The 22281-nt window shown below is 44.9% G+C and overlaps 1 protein-coding gene across 3 annotated transcripts; it reads left to right on the top strand.

Moving 5' to 3' along the window:
* The first annotated feature begins 465 nt into the window (after positions 1 to 465).
* cdhr5-rs (cadherin-related family member 5, related sequence) lies at positions 466 to 20194 on the top strand. Of its 3 annotated transcripts, XM_078165274.1 has the most exons (16): positions 466 to 563; positions 4036 to 4118; positions 4443 to 4651; positions 5056 to 5112; positions 5186 to 5278; positions 7238 to 7324; positions 10837 to 10947; positions 11042 to 11206; positions 11328 to 11418; positions 11756 to 11862; positions 11944 to 12144; positions 12221 to 12343; positions 12595 to 12673; positions 13847 to 14043; positions 15904 to 15924; positions 18084 to 20194. In XM_078165274.1, exons 2-16 carry the CDS (start codon positions 4052 to 4054, stop codon positions 18531 to 18533), a joined length of 2058 nt encoding a protein of 685 aa, XP_078021400.1. In that variant the 5' UTR covers positions 466 to 563; positions 4036 to 4051; the 3' UTR covers positions 18534 to 20194. The 3 variants fall into 3 exon arrangements, with proteins under 3 accessions (XP_078021400.1, XP_078021398.1, XP_078021399.1); XM_078165272.1 differs by lacking the exon at positions 466 to 563 and having other exon boundaries at positions 1101 to 4118; XM_078165273.1 differs by lacking the exons at positions 466 to 563; positions 15904 to 15924 and having other exon boundaries at positions 1101 to 4118.
* The last annotated feature ends 2087 nt before the right edge of the window (positions 20195 to 22281 follow it).

Raw genomic sequence — 22281 nt, 5'->3', positions numbered from 1 at the left:
GTGACGAACAGAATCACAAACGTCTGTTTAACATCTGACTGAATAAAAACATTTACAGTTTACTGAAGCCGCTCTGGTGGATTTATCTTTACATGTTCAGTCAGTGAGGGACACTGTGACACCCCCTGCTGGAGCCTGGTGTTATTACATCATCACTAAGCCACAGAAACCACATCAGGTGTGTTCACACTGTGCAGGACACGTGTTTACTGGGTGGATTTAATGTTTATATTCACTAATACTTAACTAAATATTTTAGTAATATCTGAATAGATATGACTGAATACAGAAACAGTATCTGTTGCTCAGACCAACAGTGAACTAACAGTGAACAGAGGTTCAGCAGGTTTTAATCTCTGCAGCCTGTTGTCCTACTTATCCTGCTGATTAATGCCCTGTAAGCCCTCAGCTAATACGCTCTCACACACACACACACACACACACACACACACAGAGTAACAGGCTGTTCTCTGTTCTCAGAGAACAATACACCGAGACTGCTGAAAACATGATGCCGTGACGAGGACGAGAGACACCGACCGCCTGTAGACCAACAGAGAGAGGTGAGTGTTCATGTGTTCATCATCATGTAAACATGTCAACATGTCAACAGTTTGTTCGTCGGAACAAGAAGAACAGTCTGTTGTGTTTGAAATGAACTTCCTGTGGCAGCGACACGTTCAGAGCACAGAGACACTGAAGTTCAGACTGAGTCTGAGTCACTGATCGATCGATTGATTCAAGTGTGAGGAGGTGAAGAGTGTGGAGCTCCTCCTGATGTCATGTGACTCCGACACTGTGTGAGCTTTGTGAATCAGGTTTGGCGTGTTAGTGTGTAACGTTCAGAGTCAGAGACGTTCTGGTGTTTTAAACAAGCTCGTTCTCATCTCGTCAAAGGCAGACGCCTCGTCAGTGGACGTACACGTCTAAACATGACGCTCTGGTTCCTTCCTGTGTTTGATATTTCCATTCAGGGATGGCGTGTTGATCACTGCTCGGTACGTGATGTGTCTTCTCAAAATAAACTTCTGTTTTCACAGGAAGTGTTCAGTTTCTGCTTATTACAGTCTCTTTCACAATAAAGTTACAGCGTTAGTTAATCACTGCATGTTGAGTTTGGCTTCCTGAAGTTAACCAGCTGACACAAGCAGCTGGTTAGGCTTAGAACAAAAAACCCATCATGGTTTGACATGAGATAAGTCGATTCTCACTGACGTCACATCACATCATGTGACGTCACATCATGTGACATCCGTCTCTACTGTAGCATGCTACACATTAGCACACTGTGATATTAATAAAAAAACTGGACTGACCTCTGATGTTTGATGTGGGAATTAAACAGCGGGCTCTCAGGTGACAGTCCAGAGTTTGATGGACCATCCATTGCCCTTGCTGACGCTCTGTACGACCTTCTTGCACTTTAGACGTCAGTGGTCACTGGCAGTATCAGAAACAACTGTCAGCTGTTGCGTTTCATTGGTGCCTTTGTGTGTCGGTATCGTACAATGATGTCCTCTGACACAGCAGTGGTATCTGATGACTTCGCTCGTTGGACCCTGCATCAACAGCTGGTGCATATTATAACATCATGAAGGCGCTCAGATCAGTGAAATGGCGGCAGTATTTGATAAGATGAGAATGAGGACAGGCGGCTCAGAGAGTTTCTATCAGCTTGTCTCGTTCGGCACTGTTTAAATCCAACTGACGTGAAACAGTAAATCTGTTTCTGAGGAAACGTTCAGCTAAGTGAACGACGAACGTTCTCTGTGAACATCAGGAGGAAGTGATGTTAATTAATGCATCTGACATGTCGCTGAAATGTTGTCAGTGAATCTTTCAGCTGAACTTTCAGTGACATCATGTTTCAGGTGTGCTCTGCAGGAAACAGTCTGACCCTGCTGACCACAGTGTCATGATTTATTAAACTGTATCGTCTGAAAACAAACCTACAAACAGGTTGATCTCTGGAGGTGAACCCTGATTAAACTTCAGCTCTGGAGGAGCTTCATTAGAACCACCGCTGACCTGCTGAACATTAATGATGACATCACAGACGCTGCTGTGAGGTTGAACAGATCGGTACATTAGTGAGGTCACTGTAGCTGCTGTCAGAGTTAAAAAATGTGACAGATCAACATCATGAGAGTCCTGACAGTCGGACTCTGGACGTCTCTGAGGGCGTTCACAAACTGTTTCATCAATTTTAGATCTTTACAACATTTCATCACCAGGACTCTAATCCTAACCCTGAATCATCAGTGTGACGCTGTTGCTTGAAGGTTGTTGTGGTTTCCTGTAGACAAGGACAAGAGAACGCAGGCTGAAATCTGCTCAATAACCACGGTCAACACCAGGTGAGTCAGACTGCAGGTTCACAGGTGAACAACGTTAACAATGAAGTGAACTCTGCTCAGAGAGAGCGTCCCGTTCACCTGAGACCACCTCAACTGACCCACCTGGACCCTGTACCTAACCCAACTGACCCACCTGGACCCTGAACCTAACCCAACTGACTCATCTGGAAAACACCAAATTTTTCAACTGGCTTTAGACTGACCGACCAAACAACCGACTGACCAACCCCACCCACCATCAGGGGCTGTGGGTCCATGTTGGGGGTCAGTGGGCTATAAAATGGTTCCTGCATGTGACGGTCCACTGGTTCATAATGGCTCCACACAAAGTGCCCATGTGGGCGTGTTTACCTTAGTGGGCTGCAGATCAGATGCCCTTTTTGGGGCCACACCCACCTGGTACAGAGGTAGCCAGTTTGTTTCCTGTTCATTGTTCTGTTCTGTTGTCACGTTTGTTCAGGATCAACTGACGTTTTCACACAAACTACATGTTTTACTGATGTTGTCCCGTCTGATCTTCCATCTTATTGTCACTGATCTAATGTATCATTCTCTCCTCCTGTTCATTTCACCCACATACGATCGATAAGATTATGGTCAGGGTTGCTGAGTCTCATTAGAAAACTCCACTGACTGACCCTTTAATGAGGATGGATACAGACAGGAAGTAGCGGCGTGTTGTGTTTCAGACTGATCCTCAGTTTGTTCACGTCCAACTTGTCCTGACTCACTGTTTGTTTGTTTCTTTGTTTCTTTGTTGTTGACCTCCACATGTTCCTGCTGGACAACAACAAACTACAACATCTCAGTGTCTCAGAGTCCAGAGAGACGTCGGTCCATCCAACAGAGAGACTCAGTCCACTAAGAGGACGAACTGTAGAGACGATCTCTGACAATCCATCAGCTGTTTGATTTTCGTGAATGTGACAATGAAACACTGAAGTTAGTTTGTGAGTTCGACTGTGTGAATATGAATCAGCTGGTTGTCTCGGGGGGCTTCCATGAGTCACGACGAGACGAAGTCTGATTTTAGATTTCAGAGTAAAAACAAAGCAGCAGGTCAGGGACGTGTTGCATTCACTGTCTGTGGGGCATGTTAGTATTATTAAACCCGCTGTCTAACTCTGTGTGAATTTAAACAGACTGCAGTGATCTGTACCTGACCTTCAGTCACCTGAACCCACAGAGATATTCACTGTTCAAACTGATTCCATACATCCCATAACATCATCAACAGACTCAGAGACTCTGCAGAAATCTCTGCATGTCGGTGACCTTTGACCCCTCAGACATCATTGCATTACAAACTGAGTTTATAAAAGATGTTACTACATGGGCTCAGGAACAATATGGAAACCTTCGCTCAGGCACAGGTGGCATTCACCTGGTCCCGTCTGAGAGGTGTCAGTGAGTCGCCTCGAGCCATTGTCTCATGCTGATGACGCGTGACAATGATTTTACAGTGACGCTGATTTGAAATGAAGCTGAGGTGTGTTTGATTCTCTGCGGTCACACATTTGATTCATTCCTGCTGAGACACGTTAGCAACACGCTAACCTCAGAATGATAACAGTCACATGACCTCTGACATTATGGTCAAACATCACAGCCTGCAGGGGCTTAACTCTGATGATGATGATGACGATGACGATGACAATGATGATGATGTGCTCTGCAGGAGGAGGAGGAGGAAGATGTTGCAGGGCTGCAGGCTGCTGCTTTGGCAGGTGGCTCTCAGGTTGTCGTATCACGTGGTAACAGGTGAGAACTCTTCAGTCATCACGAGTCACTGCTGATTGGTTAGTACTGAACACCTGCCATTCAATCAGAAAACAGTGAGGGATGACAGGAAGTGAGGTTACCTGAGTTTGGTCAGTCAGTAACAGATCAGGTTCAGAGGAGAGTCAGAGGTTAACTGATTATTGAACCTGTGATCAATCAAATGTTCAATCAGCTGACTCCTAACCTTAACCCATTCATCAGATCAGGTGTTCAGCTCAGGTGTTGGGGTTAGGGGTTCAGGTGTCATGTGAACGCAGCAGCAGTTTGTCTGACTGACACCTTGTGGTGGTTCCTGATCCTCAGCCAGTCTGTGTCTGGGGGGGTCAGACATCTTTGCCTCGGTCAGAGAGAACAGTCCGATGGGTCAGTTCATCTCCAACCTGAGCGTCACCGCAGAACCTGGAGCCAACACCATCCGCCTCTGTCTGACCGGAGACAACGCCGACTGGTTCTACTTAGAGGGTCGGACCATCCGCCTGAACACGTCTGCCTCCAGAGTCCTGGACAGAGAGGTACACCTGAACCTGACCTGGACCTGTATCTGACCTGGACCTGTATCTGACCTGGACCTATATCTGACCTGGACCTGTATTTGACCTGGACCTTTATCTGACCTGGACCTTTATCTGACCAGGACCTATATCTGACTTGGACCTTTATCTGACCTGGACCTGTATCTGACCTGGACCTTTATCTGACCTGGACCTGTATCTGACCTGGGCCTTTATCTGACCTGGACCTTTATCTGACCTGGACCTGTATCTGACCTGGACCTGTATCTGACCTGGACCTTTATCTGACCTGGACATGTATCTGACCTGGACCTGCATCTGACCAGGACCTTTATCTCACCTGGACCTTTATCTCACCTGGATCATGTGCACTAAAGTTTACCTCAGAGATGTTTGTGTCTCAGGTTCAGGGATCAGTGCTGATTGCGGAGCTCACCTGTTATGAGGATGATGTCATACAGGTAGGTCACCTGTCCAACATTAACAGCAGCAGATAAGCAAAGTGTCTGATTGGATATAAACGTGTGTCGTCAGACTCAGTACAGGATCCTGGTGGAGATCATCAACGAGAACGACAACACACCAAACTTCCTGAAGGAGACCATTCAGCCGTTCACCATCAGTGAGGTATTTCATCTGTTTACCATCAGTGAGGTAATTCAGCCGTTCACCATCAGTGAGGTATTTCATCTGTTTACCATCAGTGAGGTAATTCAGCCGTTCACCATCAGTGAGGTAATTCATCTGTTTACCATCAGTGAGGTAATTCATCTGTTTACCATCAGTGAGGTAATTCATCTGTTTACCATCAGTGAGGTAATTCAGCCGTTCACCATCAGTGAGGTAATTCATCTGTTTACCATCACTGAGGTAATTCATCTGTTTACCATCAGTGAGGTAATTCAGCCGTTCACCATCACTGAGGTAATTCATCACCATCAGTGAGGTAATTCATCTGTTTACCATCAGTGAGGTAATTCAGCCGTTCACCATCACTGAGGTAATTCATCTGTTCACCATCAGTGAGGTAATTCAGCTGTTTACCATCAGTGAGGTAATTCAGCCGTTCACCATCACTGAGGTAATTCATCTGTTCACCATCAGTGAGGTAATTCAGCTGTTCACCATCAGTGAGGTAATTCAGCCATTCACCATCAGTGAGGTAATTCATCTGTTCACCATCAGTGAGGTAATTCAGCCGTTCACCATCAGTGAGGTAATTCAATTGTTCACCAAACAGTACCTGACAGTATCCACCTTATTTTTCACGGAAACACAGAGGCAAAACAGAACGCAGCCAGCTTCCGTTTTTTTGTGTGACACTTCCGGTCCAGCACTCTTACCACTGTGTAAATGGGAATCGCCTTGTTGTTTACCTTGCTGAGTTTAGCTATATATATGTATATATCACATTTTTCATGTCACTATATCACCGTTTAGACTAATCTGATGTTTGTAAAGTCTATAAACACAATGACTGAACAAACATTAGTATTTTCTCTGTGTGTAATTAATAACATGGTTATCGTAGATTAGCTGGGCTAACCGTTAGCTGTTAGCCGTTAGGCGTGTCTGTAATAACTCACTAAACTCACAAAGTGGCCCGTGAAAAAAATATTTTCTTGTTTTAGTTACATCATGATTGAGCTAACTGGAGTAGTTTCATGTCGTATCCGACAACGGGAGGCTTTTAACAGATGACGATCCTGATGTTAGCTTTGCTGCTAGTGTTAACGTTAGCTGTCCCTGTCAGCTGCAGCCACTGATGCTTTCTAGACATCGTGATTTCCCAAAACTGAATAAATACCACACATAGCAACACAAAACTGCTTTGCTAGCTCAATTATGTTGTAACGGCTGGATGGTTGATGCGTACATGCTGATTCAGGTGCTATCAGAGCCGATCCCAGCATCACTATGGCTTAATGATCAACTCAGTCAATTAAAACAACCCGTCCTGTGTTAGGAGTGTATGTCGCTGACAGAAGAAAGAAAGAAAGAAAAGGGAAAAAAGATAGAAAAGCAGCGTACACCTCACATATTTATTTCTCACAGTTGCGCACACGTGTGGCTGGCATGCAGAAGCACCGTCTGTGTGTCTGTGTGTCGAGGGTGTGAGCCGCAGCTTCAGCTGCTCAGGTAGAGAGGCTGTGTAGCCCGCTGTGTTTTTTCACTGATTCGGTTCTGCAGGTTCTCTGCTGGTACACTGGAGACGGGGATCAAGCAGTTTGTCTCACTCGGGATAGATTGTGCTTTTTTGGTTCATAGGTTATGACTGACGTGTGATTTATTCGCGTTTAGAGGGAATAAATTTCCGTTATAACGGAAACGTGGGCACAGTTATCTATACAAAATATACAGACTAACTAACTAATTAACTAACTAACTGATTGACTAACATAAACAACTGAAAATTGAAAAAAAATTAGCTTGCACCATTAGCTCCGGTAAGGGAAAGCATGAGGGAAAGCGGCTGACCGGAAGTCATGCACAAAAAAACGGAAGTTGATCACTATTTACTTCCGTGTTTGAAAATAAGGTGGATACACTGTATAAAAGTTGACATGTTTTTTTGTGTGTTTTCAGCTGACAGGGGTGAATTCGGTCATTTTCACGGTAAAGGCCGTCGATGCAGACGGAGACATCATCAGTTACATCATCGATGAGTCATCGGTGAGTCAAAGTCCATCCACATACTTCTGTCCACGTCCTGTGGATGTCTCAGTAAAATGTGTCCTGTTTCCTGTGGACTGTAAAGTGCTTCCTGTTTCCTGTGGACTGTAAACAAAGAGCATGGATACCAAGAGGCGAAGCTCAATAAAACGCCCCATAGCAACAGACTGGCCCATGGTTTTGTCCTACCGCCGCCATTTTGGACTGTCAGCAGACCCGCTTGCATACAAAAACACACAGACAAACTGAAGTATATCGCTATTAATTATGCTTACAATGCTACTCACCTCATGATAACTTGGTCACAGCTGCTTTTTCATGTTTTTGTAAAGCAAAATATAGACTTTAAAAAAAAACAAAACTAAGAAAAACGGCCTAGATGTCATATCTACATATTACATCCACTTATGAGAAGATTAACTTAATTACTCCTTCAAAATCACCCCATAAGCCAATCTACCAAAAATATATATACTGCACAGGCCAAAAGTTTGGACACACCTTCTCATTCAATGCGTTTTCTTTATTTTCATGACTATTTACATTGTAGATTCTCATTGAAGGCATCAAAACTATGAATGAACACATGTGGAGTTATGTACTTAACAAAAAAGGTGAAATAACTGAAAACATGTTTTATATTCTAGTTTCTTCAAAATAGCCACCCTTTGCTCGGATTACTGCTTTGCACACTCTTGGCATTCTCTCCATGAGCTTCAAGAGGTAGTCACCTGAAATGGTTTCCACTTCACAGGTGTGCCTTATCAGGGTTAATTAGTGGAATTTCTTGCTTTATCAATGGGGTTGGGACCATCAGTTGTGTTGTGCAGAAGTCAGGTTAATACACAGCCGACAGCCCTATTGAACAACTGTTAAAATTCATATTATGGCAAGAACCAATCAGCTAACTAAAGAAAAACGAGTGGCCATCATTACTTTAAGAAATGAAGGTCAGTCAGTCCGGAAAATTGCAAAAACTTTAAATGTGTCCCCAAGTGGAGTCGCAAAAACCATCAAGCGCTACAACGAAACTGGCACACATGAGGACCGACCCAGGAAAGGAAGACCAAGAGTCACCTCTGCTTCTGAGGATAAGTTCATCCGAGTCACCAGCCTCAGAAATGGCAAGTTAACAGCAGCTCAGATCAGAGACCAGATGAATGCCACACAGAGTTCTAGCAGCAGACCCATCTCTAGAACAACTGTTAAGAGGAGACTGCGCCAATCAGGCCTTCATGGTCAAATAGCTGCTAGGAAACCACTGCTAAGGAGAGGCAACAAGCAGAAGAGATTTGTTTGGGCCAAGAAACACAAGGAATGGACATTAGACCAGTGGAAATCTGTGCTTTGGTCTGATGAGTCCAAATTTGAGATCTTTGGTTCCAACCGCCGTGTCTTTGTGAGACGCAGAAAAGGTGAACGGATGGATTCCACATGCCTGGTTCCCACTGTGAAGCATGGAGGAGGAGGTGTGATGGTGTGGGGGTGTTTTGCTGGTGACACTGTTGGGGATTTATTCAAAATTGAAGGCACACTGAACCAGCATGGCTACCACAGCATCCTGCAGCGACATGCCATCCCATCCGGTTTGCGTTTAGTTGGACGATCATTTATTTTTCAACAGGACAATGACCCCAAACACACCTCCAGGCTGTGTAAGGGCTATTTGACCAAGAAGGAGAGTGATGGAGTGCTGCAGCAGATGACCTGGCCTCCACAGTCACCGGACCTGAACCCAATCCAGATGGTTTGGGGTGAGCTGGACCGCAGAGTGAAGGCAAAGGGGCCAACAAGTGCTAAACACCTCTGGGAACTCCTTCAAGACTGTTGGAAAACCATTTCAGGTGACTACCTCTTGAAGCTCATGGAGAGAATGCCAAGAGTGTGCAAAGCAGTAATCAGAGCAAAGGGTGGCTATTTTGAAGAAACTAGAATATCAAACATGTTTTCAGTTATTTCACCTTTTTTTGTTAAGTACATAACTCCACATGTGTTCATTCATAGTTTTGATGCCTTCAGTGAGAATCTACAATGTAAATAGTCATGAAAATACAGAAAACGCATTGAATGAGAAGGTGTGTCCAAACTTTTGGCCTGTACTGTATATATTTTAACTAGAAACACATTAATGGCGACGTCACATAGTCAGGAATAAAGATTTATTTACAGTTTGTACAGTAAGGGGACAGTAATAATAATAATAATAATAATGATAATGATATATAGACTATTTTAACATGATATATTTTAATCCTCCTCCGAGAACCGTCACCTTATCGTGGTGGAGGAGTTTGAGTGCCCTAATGACCCTAGGAGCTATGCTGTCGGGGGCATTTTGCCCCTGGTAGGGTTTCCCATGGCAGATTGGTTCTGGGCGAAGGGTCAGACGAAGAATGGTTCAAAAGACCCTTCATGATGGATACAAACAAGGACACGTGTACCCGGCCCGGAGGGTTACCAGGGCCCCGCCCTGGAGCCAGGCCTGGGGTTGGGGCCCGTGGGTGAGCGCCTGGTAGTTGGGCCTTCACCCATGGGGTCTGGCCGGGCCCTACATGGGCTCGTCCCTCTGCAGGCCCACCACCCGCAGAGAGATCCAGAAGGGTTCGGTGCAATGTGGATTGGGCAGCAGACCAAGGCGGGGGCCTTGGCGGTCCGATCCTCGGTTACAGAAGTTGGTTCTTGGGACATGGAATGTCACCTCTCTGGCGGGGAAGGAGCCGGAGCTTGTGGAAGAGGTTGAGCGCTACCGGCTAGATATAGTCGACCTCACCTCGACACATAGTTCCGGCTCTGGAACCCAAGTCCTTGAGAGGGGTTGGACTCTCTCCTTCGCTGGAGTTGCTCCAGGTGAGAGGCGGAGGGCCGGGGTGGGCTTTCTGATAGCCCCCAGACTCTCTGCCTGTACGTTGGGGTTTACCCCGGTAGACGAAAGGGTTGCTTCCCTGCGCCTTCAGGTCGGGGAATGGGTCCTGACTGTTGTCTGTGCTTATGCACAGAACAACAGTTCAGAGTACCCGCCCTCTTTGGAGTATATATATATATATATATATATATATATATATATATATATGTAGAACAAAACAAAACTGGCATAATAAATTGATATTAAAACACTTTAAAACTTACACCTCAGGAGTTCTTACCTGTCGGGATCCTTCGGGAAACCAGGTGCGGGGTGTTCAACTGATAGTTGTTGCAGTTAATTGCACCACACTGTTTTCTTTTACTTTTTTTTCTCCTCTCTCCTTGACATCTTCCATGTTGTCTGGGCACAACAGTCCAAACTCAACAGTCCAAAATGGCGGCAGCACCCCTAGTGGCTGTTGGCAAAAATTCAACAGAGCTTCACCCTTTGGTATCCATGCTCTTTGGTAAAGTGATTCCTGTTTCCTGTGGACTGTAAAGTGTTTCCTGTTTCCTGTGGAAGTAAAGTGTTTCATGTCTCCTGTGGATGTCTCTGTAAAGTGTTTCCTGTTTCCTGTGGAGAGTAAAGTACTTCCTGTTTCCCGCAGGGCGACGCAGCGTTCTTCAGGGTGGATCTTCCAAACAGTGGGGACGTGGTTCTGAACAAACCTCTGGATTACGAGAGCAGGACTCAGCTGCAGGTGACCATCTGGGCTCAGGTAACTCTGTGATGTCATCAACCGCCATCACACCATCAATGCTTCAGTAAACACCAATAAACAAATAAATAAACAAGTTTGTCCTGACAAACAGGAAGCGAACACTGCAGAGAAGTTCAATACGTCCACTGTCCTCATCGTCAACATCGAGGACGGAGACGACCAGTACCCTCACTTCCTGCCCTGCACACCTGTGTCTCCAGGTGTTCCTGTCTGCATGAACCCCACCTACACCGCCAACATCACACACAAACACCAGGTAAAACAAACACCAGGTAAACAATCAAACACCACGTAAACAAACAAACAAACCAAAGACGTTTACTGTAGCAGACATGTTTATTTGTCTACACCTTTATTATTGTTGTTTCCTGTTTCAGGACGGTGTGGTGGAGTTTTCTCCTGGACCTATCAGAGCAGAGGATGGAGACCGAGGAATCAACACCTCTCTGATCTACAACATCCTGTCAGGTCAGTGAGGATGATGATGATGATGATGATGATGACGATGTGTGTATACAGGTGTGTTCAGGAGTGTGTTCAGGTGTGTATCCAAGTGTGTCAGCAGGTGTGCTCAGGTGTGTGTTTGTGTGTGTTCAGGTGTTTACAGGTATATATCCAGGTGTGTGTTTGTGTGTTTCAGCAGGTGTATGAGTGTATTCAGGTGTGTTTAGATGTATCCAGGTGTGTGTACAGGTGTGCTCAGGTGTGTTTGTGTGTGTCAGCAGGTGTATGAGTGTATTCAGGTGTGTGTGTGTGTGTGTGTGTGTATACAGGTGTGCTCAGGTGTGTTTGTGTGTGTCAGCAGGTGACGACCGGGGCAGGTTTGTGATCAACAACAGGACAGGTGAGCTCAGGTTAACTAGAGCGGTGAACGACCGACGACTGGAGACGAACTTCACACTCAGCATCATGGTAACAGCACCACTTCCTGTTTACTGTTATATTTATAACAGTGATGACAGAACCAAAGGCCCTGCCCCCCTGTCCTTGCAGGTGTATCAGGAGGATGACCGGCTGAAGTACAGCGTGGCGTCAGTTCTGATCCGGGTTCTCAGTGAGAATGCGTTCCCGCCGGTCTTCAACAGAACCACCTTCAAAGGTTTCATCATCCAGAGCTCTAGCCCCGCCTCCATCGTCTCCACCTACGGGAACCAGGTGTTACAGATCCAGGTGTTGGATCGTGACTTCCCTGACGTAAGACCTCCTGTTGCTACACCTGTATCATTACCTGTCTGACACCTGGTGAGTCATCACTGCTGTCCAATCACAGGGCCTGAATCCAAACATCCACTACTCCCTCCACCCCCCGTCCGGACTGTACCAAGTCACCCAGGGCGGGGTCCTGATTGCCAGGACGGACCGCCTGCACGCCTTTGACAGACACATACTGCAGGTAACAGAGTATACTGACAGGACGCGGTGTCACACAGGTGACGACACAGGTGAGACTGAAGCTTCATCAGATCTGAACTGGAGGATTGTCACCTGACGGTTTAAATTTTATATTCAGACTCTGATCATCCTGTAGGTCGGCACCAGAGATGCAGAATCAACAGATCACTATTATACATGTATATATACACACCTGTACAGGTGTACACGTGTAAACATTACAGATACAGTAACTGTACGTGTCGACTGCAGGTCGTCGCCAGAGACGAAGAATCAGGAGAAGAAGCTTCAGCTTCAGTTGACATTGAAGTTCTGCAGAGAGGACAGACAGGTGAGAACAACAGCAGGACCACCTGAGGGTCACCTCACACCTGTCAACACACCTGTCAATGCGCTTCTTTTTTTTCTTTTTATGTTTAACTGTTTAAGGTTTGGCGTCTGAGTTTTTTTTCTCCATTGATCTCTGATGGATCACAAACTGATCAGTTCAACTGAACAGACATGAAAATGTTTCTTCAATGAAATAACAGTTGTTAACTGACAGTTTGTAAACATTCACTTAGATCCACCTGAGACTCAGTCCGACCAACTGAACCTGAACAGGTACCTGTAACCAAAGCTGTGCCTAAACCACACTCAGTGTGCAGAGGCCTTAACTCTGCTCTCTCCTCTCCTCTGCAGTCCCTCGTGGTGCGTTCGCTAACATTATCTCTCTCTCCTGGTGGTGCAATTACTGACATTATCTCTCCTCTCTCCTCTGTCCAGTCCCCCGTGGTGCGTTCGTTGACATTATCTCTCCTCTCTCCTCTCTCCTCTGTCCAGTCCCTCTTGATGCGTTCGCTGACATTATCTCTCTCCTGGTGGTGCATTCACTGACATTATCTTCCTCCTGGTGGTGCATTCACTGACCTTATCTCTCCTCTCTCCTCTACAGTCCCTCGTGGTGTGTTCGCTGACATTATCTCTCCTGGTGGTGCATTCACTGACATCATCTTCCTCCGGGTGGTTCATTCACTGACATTAACTCTCCTCTCTCCTCTACAGTCCCTCGTGGTGCGTTCGCTGATATTATCTCACTCCTGGTGGTGCATTCACTGACATTAACTCTCCTCTCTCCTCTACAGTCCCTCGTGGTGCATTCACTGACATTATCTCCTCTCTCCTCTGTGCAGTCCCTTGTGGTACGTTCACTGACATTATCTCCTCTCTCCTCTGTGCAGTCCCTCGTGGTGCGTTCACTGACATTATCTCACTCTTGGTGGTTCATTCACTGACATTAACTGTCTTCTCTCCTCTCTCCTCTACAGTCCCTTGTGGCGCAGTGTGTGCACTAACATTAACTGTCCTCTGTCCTCTGTGCAGTCCCTTGTGGTGCATTCATTGACATTATCTCCTCTCTCCTCTGTGCAGTCCCTTGTGGTGCATTCACTGACATTATCTCCTCTCTCCTCTGTGCAGTCCCTTGTGGTACGTTCAATGACATTATCTCCTCTCTCCTCCATAGTCCCTCGTGGTGCGTTCACGGAGCAGCAGTTGTTCGGAGACGTGGACAGCAGACTGGCTGGAGGCATTGCAGTGATGATGGTGCTCCTGTTTCTCTCGGCTCTTCTGTTGGTGCTGCTGCGCACCGTGAGGAGAAGGCGACTACAACCAACCTCTGGCGATCCCGCCAGTGTTGCCCTCGGGAAACATCCCAATGTGGTATGAACTACATCACTGACACTTTTACACACCTGACGACATGTAAACACCTGATGTCACACCTAACATGTATACATTCAAACACCTTACCATATTATATAGATTATATATAATGTTTGTTTATAAGTTTGTCACTGTAGAGTTTATATAATATATTCATCTACAGTACAGGCCAAAAGTTTGGACCCACCTTCTCATTCAATGCGTTTTCTTTATTTTCATGACTATTTACATTGTAGATTCTCACTGAAGGCATCAAAACAATGAATGAACACATGTGGAGTTATGTACTTAACAAAAAAAGGTGAAATAACTGAAAACATGTTTTATATTCTAGTTTCTTCAAAATAGCCACCCTTTGCTCTGATTACTGCTTTGCACACTCTTGGCATTCTCTCCATGAGCTTCAAGAGGTAGTCACCTGAAATGGTTTCCACTTCACAGGTGTGCCTTCTCAGGGTTAATTAGTGGAATTTCTTGCTTTATCAATGGGGTTGGGACCATCAGTTGTGTTGTGCAGAAGTCAGGTTAATACACAGCCGACAGCCCTATTGGACAACTGTTAAAATTCTTATTATGGCAAGAACCAATCAGCTAACTAAAGAAAAACGAGTGGCCATCATTACTTTAAGAAATGAAGGTCAGTCAGTCCGGAAAATTGCAAAAACTTTAAATGTGTCCCCAAGTGGAGTCGCAAAAACCATCAAGCGCTACAACGAAACTGGCACACATGAGGACCGACCCAGGAAAGGAAGACCAAGAGTCACCTCTGCTTCTGAGGATAAGTTCATCCGAGTCACCAGCCTCAGAAATGGCAAGTTAACAGCAGCTCAGATCAGAGACCAGATGAATGCCACACAGAGTTCTAGCAGCAGACCCATCTCTAGAACAACTGTTAAGAGGAGACTGCGCCAATCAGGCCTTCATGGTCAAATAGCTGCTAGGAAACCACTGCTAAGGAGAGGCAACAAGCAGAAGAGATTTGTTTGGGCCAAGAAACACAAGGAATGGACATTAGACCAGTGGAAATCTGTGCTTTGGTCTGATGAGTCCAAATTTGAGATCTTTGGTTCCAACCGCCGTGTCTTTGTGAGACGCAGAAAAGGTGAACGGATGGATTCCACATGCCTGGTTCCCACTGTGAAGCATGGAGGAGGAGGTGTGATGGTGTGGGGGTGTTTTGCTGGTGACACTGTTGGGGATTTATTCAAAATTGAAGGCACACTGAACCAGCATGGCTACCACAGCATCCTGCAGCGACATGCCATCCCATCCGGTTTGCGTTTAGTTGGACGATCATTTATTTTTCAACAGGACAATGACCCCAAACACACCTCCAGGCTGTGTAAGGGCTATTTGACCAAGAAGGAGAGTGATGGAGTGCTGTGGCAGATGACCTGGCCTCCACAGTCACCGGACCTGAACCCAATCGAGATGGTTTGGGGCGAGCTGGACCGCAGAGTGAAGGCAAAGGGGCCAACAAGTGCTAAACACCTCTGGGAACTCCTTCAAGACTGTTGGAAAACCATTTCAGGTGACTACCTCTTGAAGCTCATGGAGAGAATGCCAAGAGTGTGCAAAGCAGTAATCAGAGCAAAGGGTGGCTATTTTGAAGAAACTAGAATATAAAACATGTTTTCAGTTATTTCACCTTTTTTTGTTAAGTACATAACTCCACATGTGTTCATTCATAGTTTTGATGCCTTCAGTGAGAATCTACAATGTAAATAGTCATGAAAATAAAGAAAACGCATTGAATGAGAAGGTGTGTCCAAACTTTTGGCCTGTACTGTATGTCTGTAGAAGTTACTGTGGTTTTAATACATACAGATGATATGTTTACATGTTTGTGTTCCTCAGAAGTTACTTTGGTTTCACTCGGTGAGTTTAAAGCTGCTCTACAGTCCTGTGATGTTGTGATGATGTTACTGTGGACTTCCTGTCATGTGATTGTGTTTAAAGCCTCCATCAGTGGTGATTACATATGATGGACTGTCCTTCTGTATGTGTTGTCCTTCAATATGTGTTGTCCTTCGGTATGATGTGCTGTCCTTCAGTATGATGTGTTGTCCTTCAGCATGATGGACTGTCCTTCTGTATGGTGTGTTGTCCTTTAGTATGATGTGTTGTCCTTTAGTATGATGTGTTGTCCTTCATTATGATGTGTTGTCCTTTAGTGTGATGTGTTGTCCTTCAGTATGATGTGTTGTACTTCAGTATGATGTGTTGTCCTTCAGTCCTTCAGTATGATGTATTGTGCTTCAGTATGATGTGTTGTCCTTCAGTATGATGTGTTGTCTTTCAGTATGATGTGTTGTCTTTCAGTATGATGTGTGTTGTCCTTCGGTATGGTGTGTTGTCCTTTGGTATGATGTGTTGTCCTTCAGTATGATGGACTGTCCTTCTGTATGATGTGTTGTCCTTCAGTATGATGTGTTGTCCTTCAGTATGATGTGTTGTCCTTAAGTATGATGTGTTGTCTTTTAGTTTGATGTGTTGTCCTTCAGTATGATGTGTTGTCCGTCAGTATGATGGACTGTCCTTCAGGTCAATATACTGTCCCTTACTATCGTGGTCTGTCCCTCAGTATGATGTGTCGTACTTCAGTATGATGGACTGTCCCTCAGTATGATGTGTTGTCCTTCAGTATGATGGACTGTCCTTCTGTATGATGTGTTGTGCTTCAGTATGATGTGTTGTCCTTCAGTATGATGTGTTGTCCTTCAGTATGATGGACTGTCTTTCATGTCAATATACTGTCCCTTACTATCGTGGTCTGTCCCTCAGTATGATGTGTCGTACTTCAGTATGATGGACTGTCCCTAAGTATGATGTGTTGTCCTTCAGTATGATGGACTGTCCTTCAGGTTGATATGCTGTCCCTTAGTATGATGGACTGTCCCTCAGTATGATGTGTCGTACTTCAGTATTATGGACTGTCCCTCAGTACTATGTCCTGTCAGTCGGTATGATGGACCGTCGTTCAGTATGATGTGTTGTCCTCTAGTATGATGGAGTGTCTCTCAGTATGATGTGTTGTCCTTCACTTTGATCTGTTTTCCTTCAGTATGATGTGTTGTCCTTCAGTATGATGTGTTGTCCTTCAGTTTGATCTGTTCTCCTTCAGTATGATGTGTTGTCCTTCAGTATGATGTGTTGTCCCTCAGTATGATGCGTTGTCCTTCAGTATGATGTGTTGTCCCTCAGTATGATGTGTTGTCCTTCAGTATGATGTACTGTACTGTACTGTACTGTACTGTGTGCAGTTATGGATGAAGACCACCACAGTATGTATATATACATACAGTCAGGTCCATAATTATTTGGACAATGATACAGTTGTCGTCATTTTGGCTCTGTACACCACCACAATGGGTTTTAAATGAAACAATGAATACCTGCTTAAAGTGCAGACTCTTTCAGACGCTTTCATTTAAGGCTTTTTTCAAAAATGTAGTATGAACCGTGTAGGAATTACAACCATTTCTTCACACAGTCCCCCGACTTTAAGGGCTCATAAGTATTTGGACAAACTAACATAATCATCAATTAAACAGTCAGTTTTAATACTTGGTTGCAAATCCTTTACAGTCAATGACTGCCTGAAGTGTTGGACACATAGGCATCATCAGATGCTGGGTTTCTTCCCTGGTGATGCTCTGCCAGCCCTTTACTGCAGCTGTCTGCACTTCCTGCTTGTGTTTTGGGTGTTTTGCCCTCAGTTTTGGCTTCAGCAAGAGAAACGCATGCTCAGTTGGATTCAGGTCAGATGATATGACTTGGCCATTGCAGAACATTCCACTTCTTTGCCAATGTCTTTGGTTGCTTTTGCAATATGCTTCAGGTCATTGTCCATCTGCACTGTGAAGCATCGTCTAATGAGTTTTGAAGCATTTAGTTGAATCTGAGCAGGTAATGGTGCCCCAAACACTTCAGCTTTCATCCTGGGTTAGGGTTAGGGTTAGGGGGTGATGATGATGATGGTGATGGTGTTGATAATGATGATGTGATACTAAGTGTGAAATCTTTGTGACCGACAGGGGTCCGACGAGTCGTCATTCAGCAACAGAGCTTTCAGTCATCACTATGAGTCTTCATCACAGTCACAGAGTCTTCACGGCCGACAGGGTGTCTACACCAGGAAACACTCTCTGCCTCCTCTTCCTCCTCCTTCATCATCATCGAACATCATCAGGCGTCCCACAGGAAGACTCACGTTTCACTCTGACCTGTTTCCTGTCTCAGAGAGTCCACCTGCAGCTGTCCTCACTCTACCTGTCCAGTCCACAGGTGTTCACACTGATGACATCACACTACCTGTTCAGTTCACAGGTGTTCACAGTGATGACATCATCACAGCAGAGACTCTTCCAACAGACCACAACATCAAAACAGACCAATCAGAGGACCCGTACAGGACCATCTGTCCATCTGAGGACATCTCAGAGGACATGGACACATCACTGCAGCCAATCACAGAACAGATCTGACACATCTCACAGCCAATCACAGAACAGATCTGACACAACTCACAGCCAATCACAGAACAGATCTGACACATGTCACAGCCAATCACAGAACAGATCTGACATAACTCACAGCCAATCACAGAACAGATCTGACACATCTCACAGCCAATCACAGAACAGATCTGACACAACTCACAACCAATCACAGAACAGATCTGACACATCTCACAGCCAATCACAGAACAGAGCTGACACAATTCACAGCCAATCACAGAACAGATCTGACACATCTCTGCAGCCAATCACAAAACAGGAACACAGTTCCAACCAATCACCATGCAGTTGAATAAATGACTTCTGATTTCAGTTTCAGGGTTGTTTAGGATCATGTGTGTGTGTGTGTGTGTGTGTGAGTGTGAGTGAGAGAGAGAGAGAAAGAGGCAGCCCCATCCATCCTTAAGAAAGTCTGAAGCAAAAGATGCTTGAGCCAATGACTACCACACACACTTTTGATTGACACCCTCTCAATTTAGAGGGGGGGGGGGGTCTGTGTGTGTGTGTGTGTGTGTACCCCACAGCTGGCACTTCATTGCCAGTTGGGTTCCTAAAACTGTCAATCATTCTAACACACCTACCGGTGTGTCTTTCTCACACACACACACACACACACACACAACAGCGCACATAAGCCAACACTCAGACACACACACACACATACCAGCACATGCAAGCACACACCCTCACACACACTCACACACACTCACACACACAGAGACAAAGCTGCAGCGTCTCTTCCTGTTATTGCTGAATCCCAGCAATTACCTTAAAATTACACCAGCCTAATTTAATGTAACACCTGTGTGTGTGTGTGTGTGTGTGTGTGTGTGTGTGTGAGTGGATCGTGTGTGTGTGTGTGTGTGTGTGTGTGTGTGAGTGGATTGTGTGTGTGTGTGTGTGTGTGTGTGTGTGTGTGTGAGTGGATCAAGTGTGTGTGTGTGTGTGTGTGTGTGTGTGTGAGTGGATCATGTGTGTGTGTGTGTGTGTGTGTGTGAGTGGATCATGTGTGTGTGTGTCAATCAATCAATCAATTCAATCAATTTTATTTATAAAGCCCAATATCACAAATCACAATTTGCCTCACAGGGCTTTACAGCATACGACATCCCTCTGTCCTTATGACCCTCACAGCTGATCAGGAAAAACTCCCCAAAAAACCCTTTAACGGGGAAAAAAAACGGTAGAAACCTCAGGAAGAGCAACTGAGGAGGGATCCCTCTTCCAGGACGGACAGACGTGCAATAGATGTCGTACAGAACAGATCAGCATAATAAATTAACAGTAATCCGTGTGTGTGTGTGTGACTGGATCGTGTGTGTGTGTGTGTGACTGGATCGTGTGTGTGTGTGTGTGTGTGTGTGTGAACAGATCATGTGTGTGTGAACAGATCGTGCATGTGTGTGCACGGATCATGTGTGTGTGCACGGATCATGTGTGTGTGTGTGTGTGTGTGTGTGAACGTATCGTGACATCACTGTTACTCTCTGATCTGTAAACATGAAACAATCTGATCAAAGAACAAAACAATCAGCTGATCAGTCTGTGATCTGACACTGCTGTTATAAGGTCTCATTATTTAGTGATGGTTTATTGATCACGTGTAAATAAACTGAAAACAGATTAAAGTTGTGTCGATGATGTCACTTCCTGCACCACGTTTTCTCAGCTTCTGTGTTAAAGTGGTTTGTTAGAAAGCTTTACCCCTGACTGTTCCATTAATGACGGTCATTTAAAGATACAAACACGTCAGGCTTAATAAACAACCAAACAAACAACCAAACAAACAGTTGTAACTCACCTGTGAGGTGTTACAATGATAGATCATTCACAGAGTCACAGCTGATCAACATCCAATCAAACATTCAGTCCAAACACATGATAACATTCATACCCTCCACAGCTCTTCCTCCGTTATCACGTAAACATGATGACTCCTCAGAACTCAGAGTGGAGGTGAACTCCTGACCTTTGGATTGACACCTCACCTCAGCCAATAGGATGTTCTATACCTGCCCCACAGCCAACGACGCCCCACCTCCCCTCTCAGGCTACAGAGGGAGCGTTACGAGACACAGACTTCTTACCTTTCACTACGTAATGGCTGCGGCCCTTAAACAGTTCGTACTGTTGGACGCAGTCTACACCCAATCAGGACAGACGGCTGTCTCATGACATCACACCCTAACCTTTGACCCTCTGGATCACATATCTGTTACCATGGAGATAAAACAAAACACTGTTCACTGAACTCTCCAGAGATAGAGGTTGACCCGCAGAGATCTGAGATTGTTATTTTACAATAAGAAATAAGAGCGTATGTCATAGATTCGTGTTATATTAACCATGGCGACATCATAGAGAGCAAACGTTTATCTGTCACTTTGTTGTTTATATTTATGTTTATTTTATTCAGTTAAACAGTTCATATTCTGTTATTACTAATCAACTCGTCATCAGTCAGCTGGATGTGATGTCATCTGTCACCTCTCACGACAGACAGACAGACGAACAGACAGACAGACAGACAGACGGACGGAAGAACAGACAGACAGACAGACATTAAAGGTTCAATGTTGGGCGTTCAGGGACGTCTGTAGAAAATCACATTAATAAAGTTGATGATGAGAATCACTGTGTTAACGTTCCCTCACAGCGAGCCGTTAGTTGAACGTTGACATTAAATCCTCCTGATGACTGTGTTCATGTCTCAGCACAGAAAATAAATGACATCATATAAATTAAATATATCCATTAAATATGAAACATCAAACTGATGATGATCTGAAATAAGAAGAAAACGTTTCCTCCCGACGTCTGTGAACAGAAAATGTTTGACTTTATGAATTTAAATGATGAACATGAAATGACAGAAAGTTAATCAAAGGAAGGAGACACCCCCTCTGTTTTATTTTGTTTATTTATTTTACTTTATTTCATTTTCATGACCATGACGAGGTAAAAACACAGGAGACCTTCAGAGGACGAGGTAAAAACACAGGAGACATTCAGTGGATGAGGTAAAAACGAGAGACGTTCAGAGGACGAGGTAAAAACACGTGAGACGTTCAGTGGATGAGGTAAAAACACAAGAGACATTCAGTGGATGAGGTAAAAACACAAGAGACGTTCAGTGGATGAGGTAAAAACACAGGAGACGTTCAGAGGACGAGGTAAAAACACAGGAGACATTCAGAGGACGAGGTCAAAACAGGAGACATTCAGAGGAAGAGGTAAAAACACAGGAGACATTCAGTGGATGAGGTAAAAACGAGAGACGTTCAGTGGATGAGGTAAAAATGAGAGATGTTCAGTGGATGAGGTAAAAACACGAGAGACGTTCAGTGGATGAGGTAAAAACACAGGAGACATTCAGTGGATGAGGTAAAAACACAGGAGACGTTCAGAGGACGAGGTAAAAACAGGAGACATTCAGAGGACGAGGTAAAAACACAGGAGACATTCAGAGGACGAGGTCAAAACAGGAGACATTCAGTGGATGAGGTAAAAACACAGGAGACGTTCAGAGGACGAGGTAAAAACAGGAGACATTCAGTGGATGAGGTAAAAACACAGGAGACGTTCAGAGGACGAGGTAAAAACAGGAGACATTCAGAGGAAGAGGTAAAAACACAGGAGACATTCAGTGGATGAGGTAAAAACGAGAGACGTTCAGTGGATGAGGTAAAAATGAGAGACGTTCAGTGGATGAGGT

Source organism: Epinephelus lanceolatus, chromosome 23 (genome assembly GCF_041903045.1).
Source record: "Epinephelus lanceolatus isolate andai-2023 chromosome 23, ASM4190304v1, whole genome shotgun sequence".
NCBI classification, from domain to species: domain Eukaryota; kingdom Metazoa; phylum Chordata; class Actinopteri; order Perciformes; family Serranidae; genus Epinephelus; species Epinephelus lanceolatus.
Note: the sequence above shows the minus strand (reverse complement) of the source record. Positions and strands in the feature narration are given on the sequence as shown.

Bases quoted from the DNA above. Each gene is read 5' to 3' on its own strand.
- cdhr5-rs (XM_078165272.1), top strand. From the start codon at position 3,935: ATGACCTCTGACATTATGGTCAAACATCACAGCCTGCAGGGGCTTAAC. The intron at 11,419-11,755 runs GTCAGTGAGGAT...GTGTGTCAGCAG, and splicing joins GATCTACAACATCCTGTCAG to GTGACGACCGGGGCAGGTTT. The intron at 15,925-18,083 runs GTGAGTTTAAAG...TGTGACCGACAG, and splicing joins AGTTACTTTGGTTTCACTCG to GGGTCCGACGAGTCGTCATT.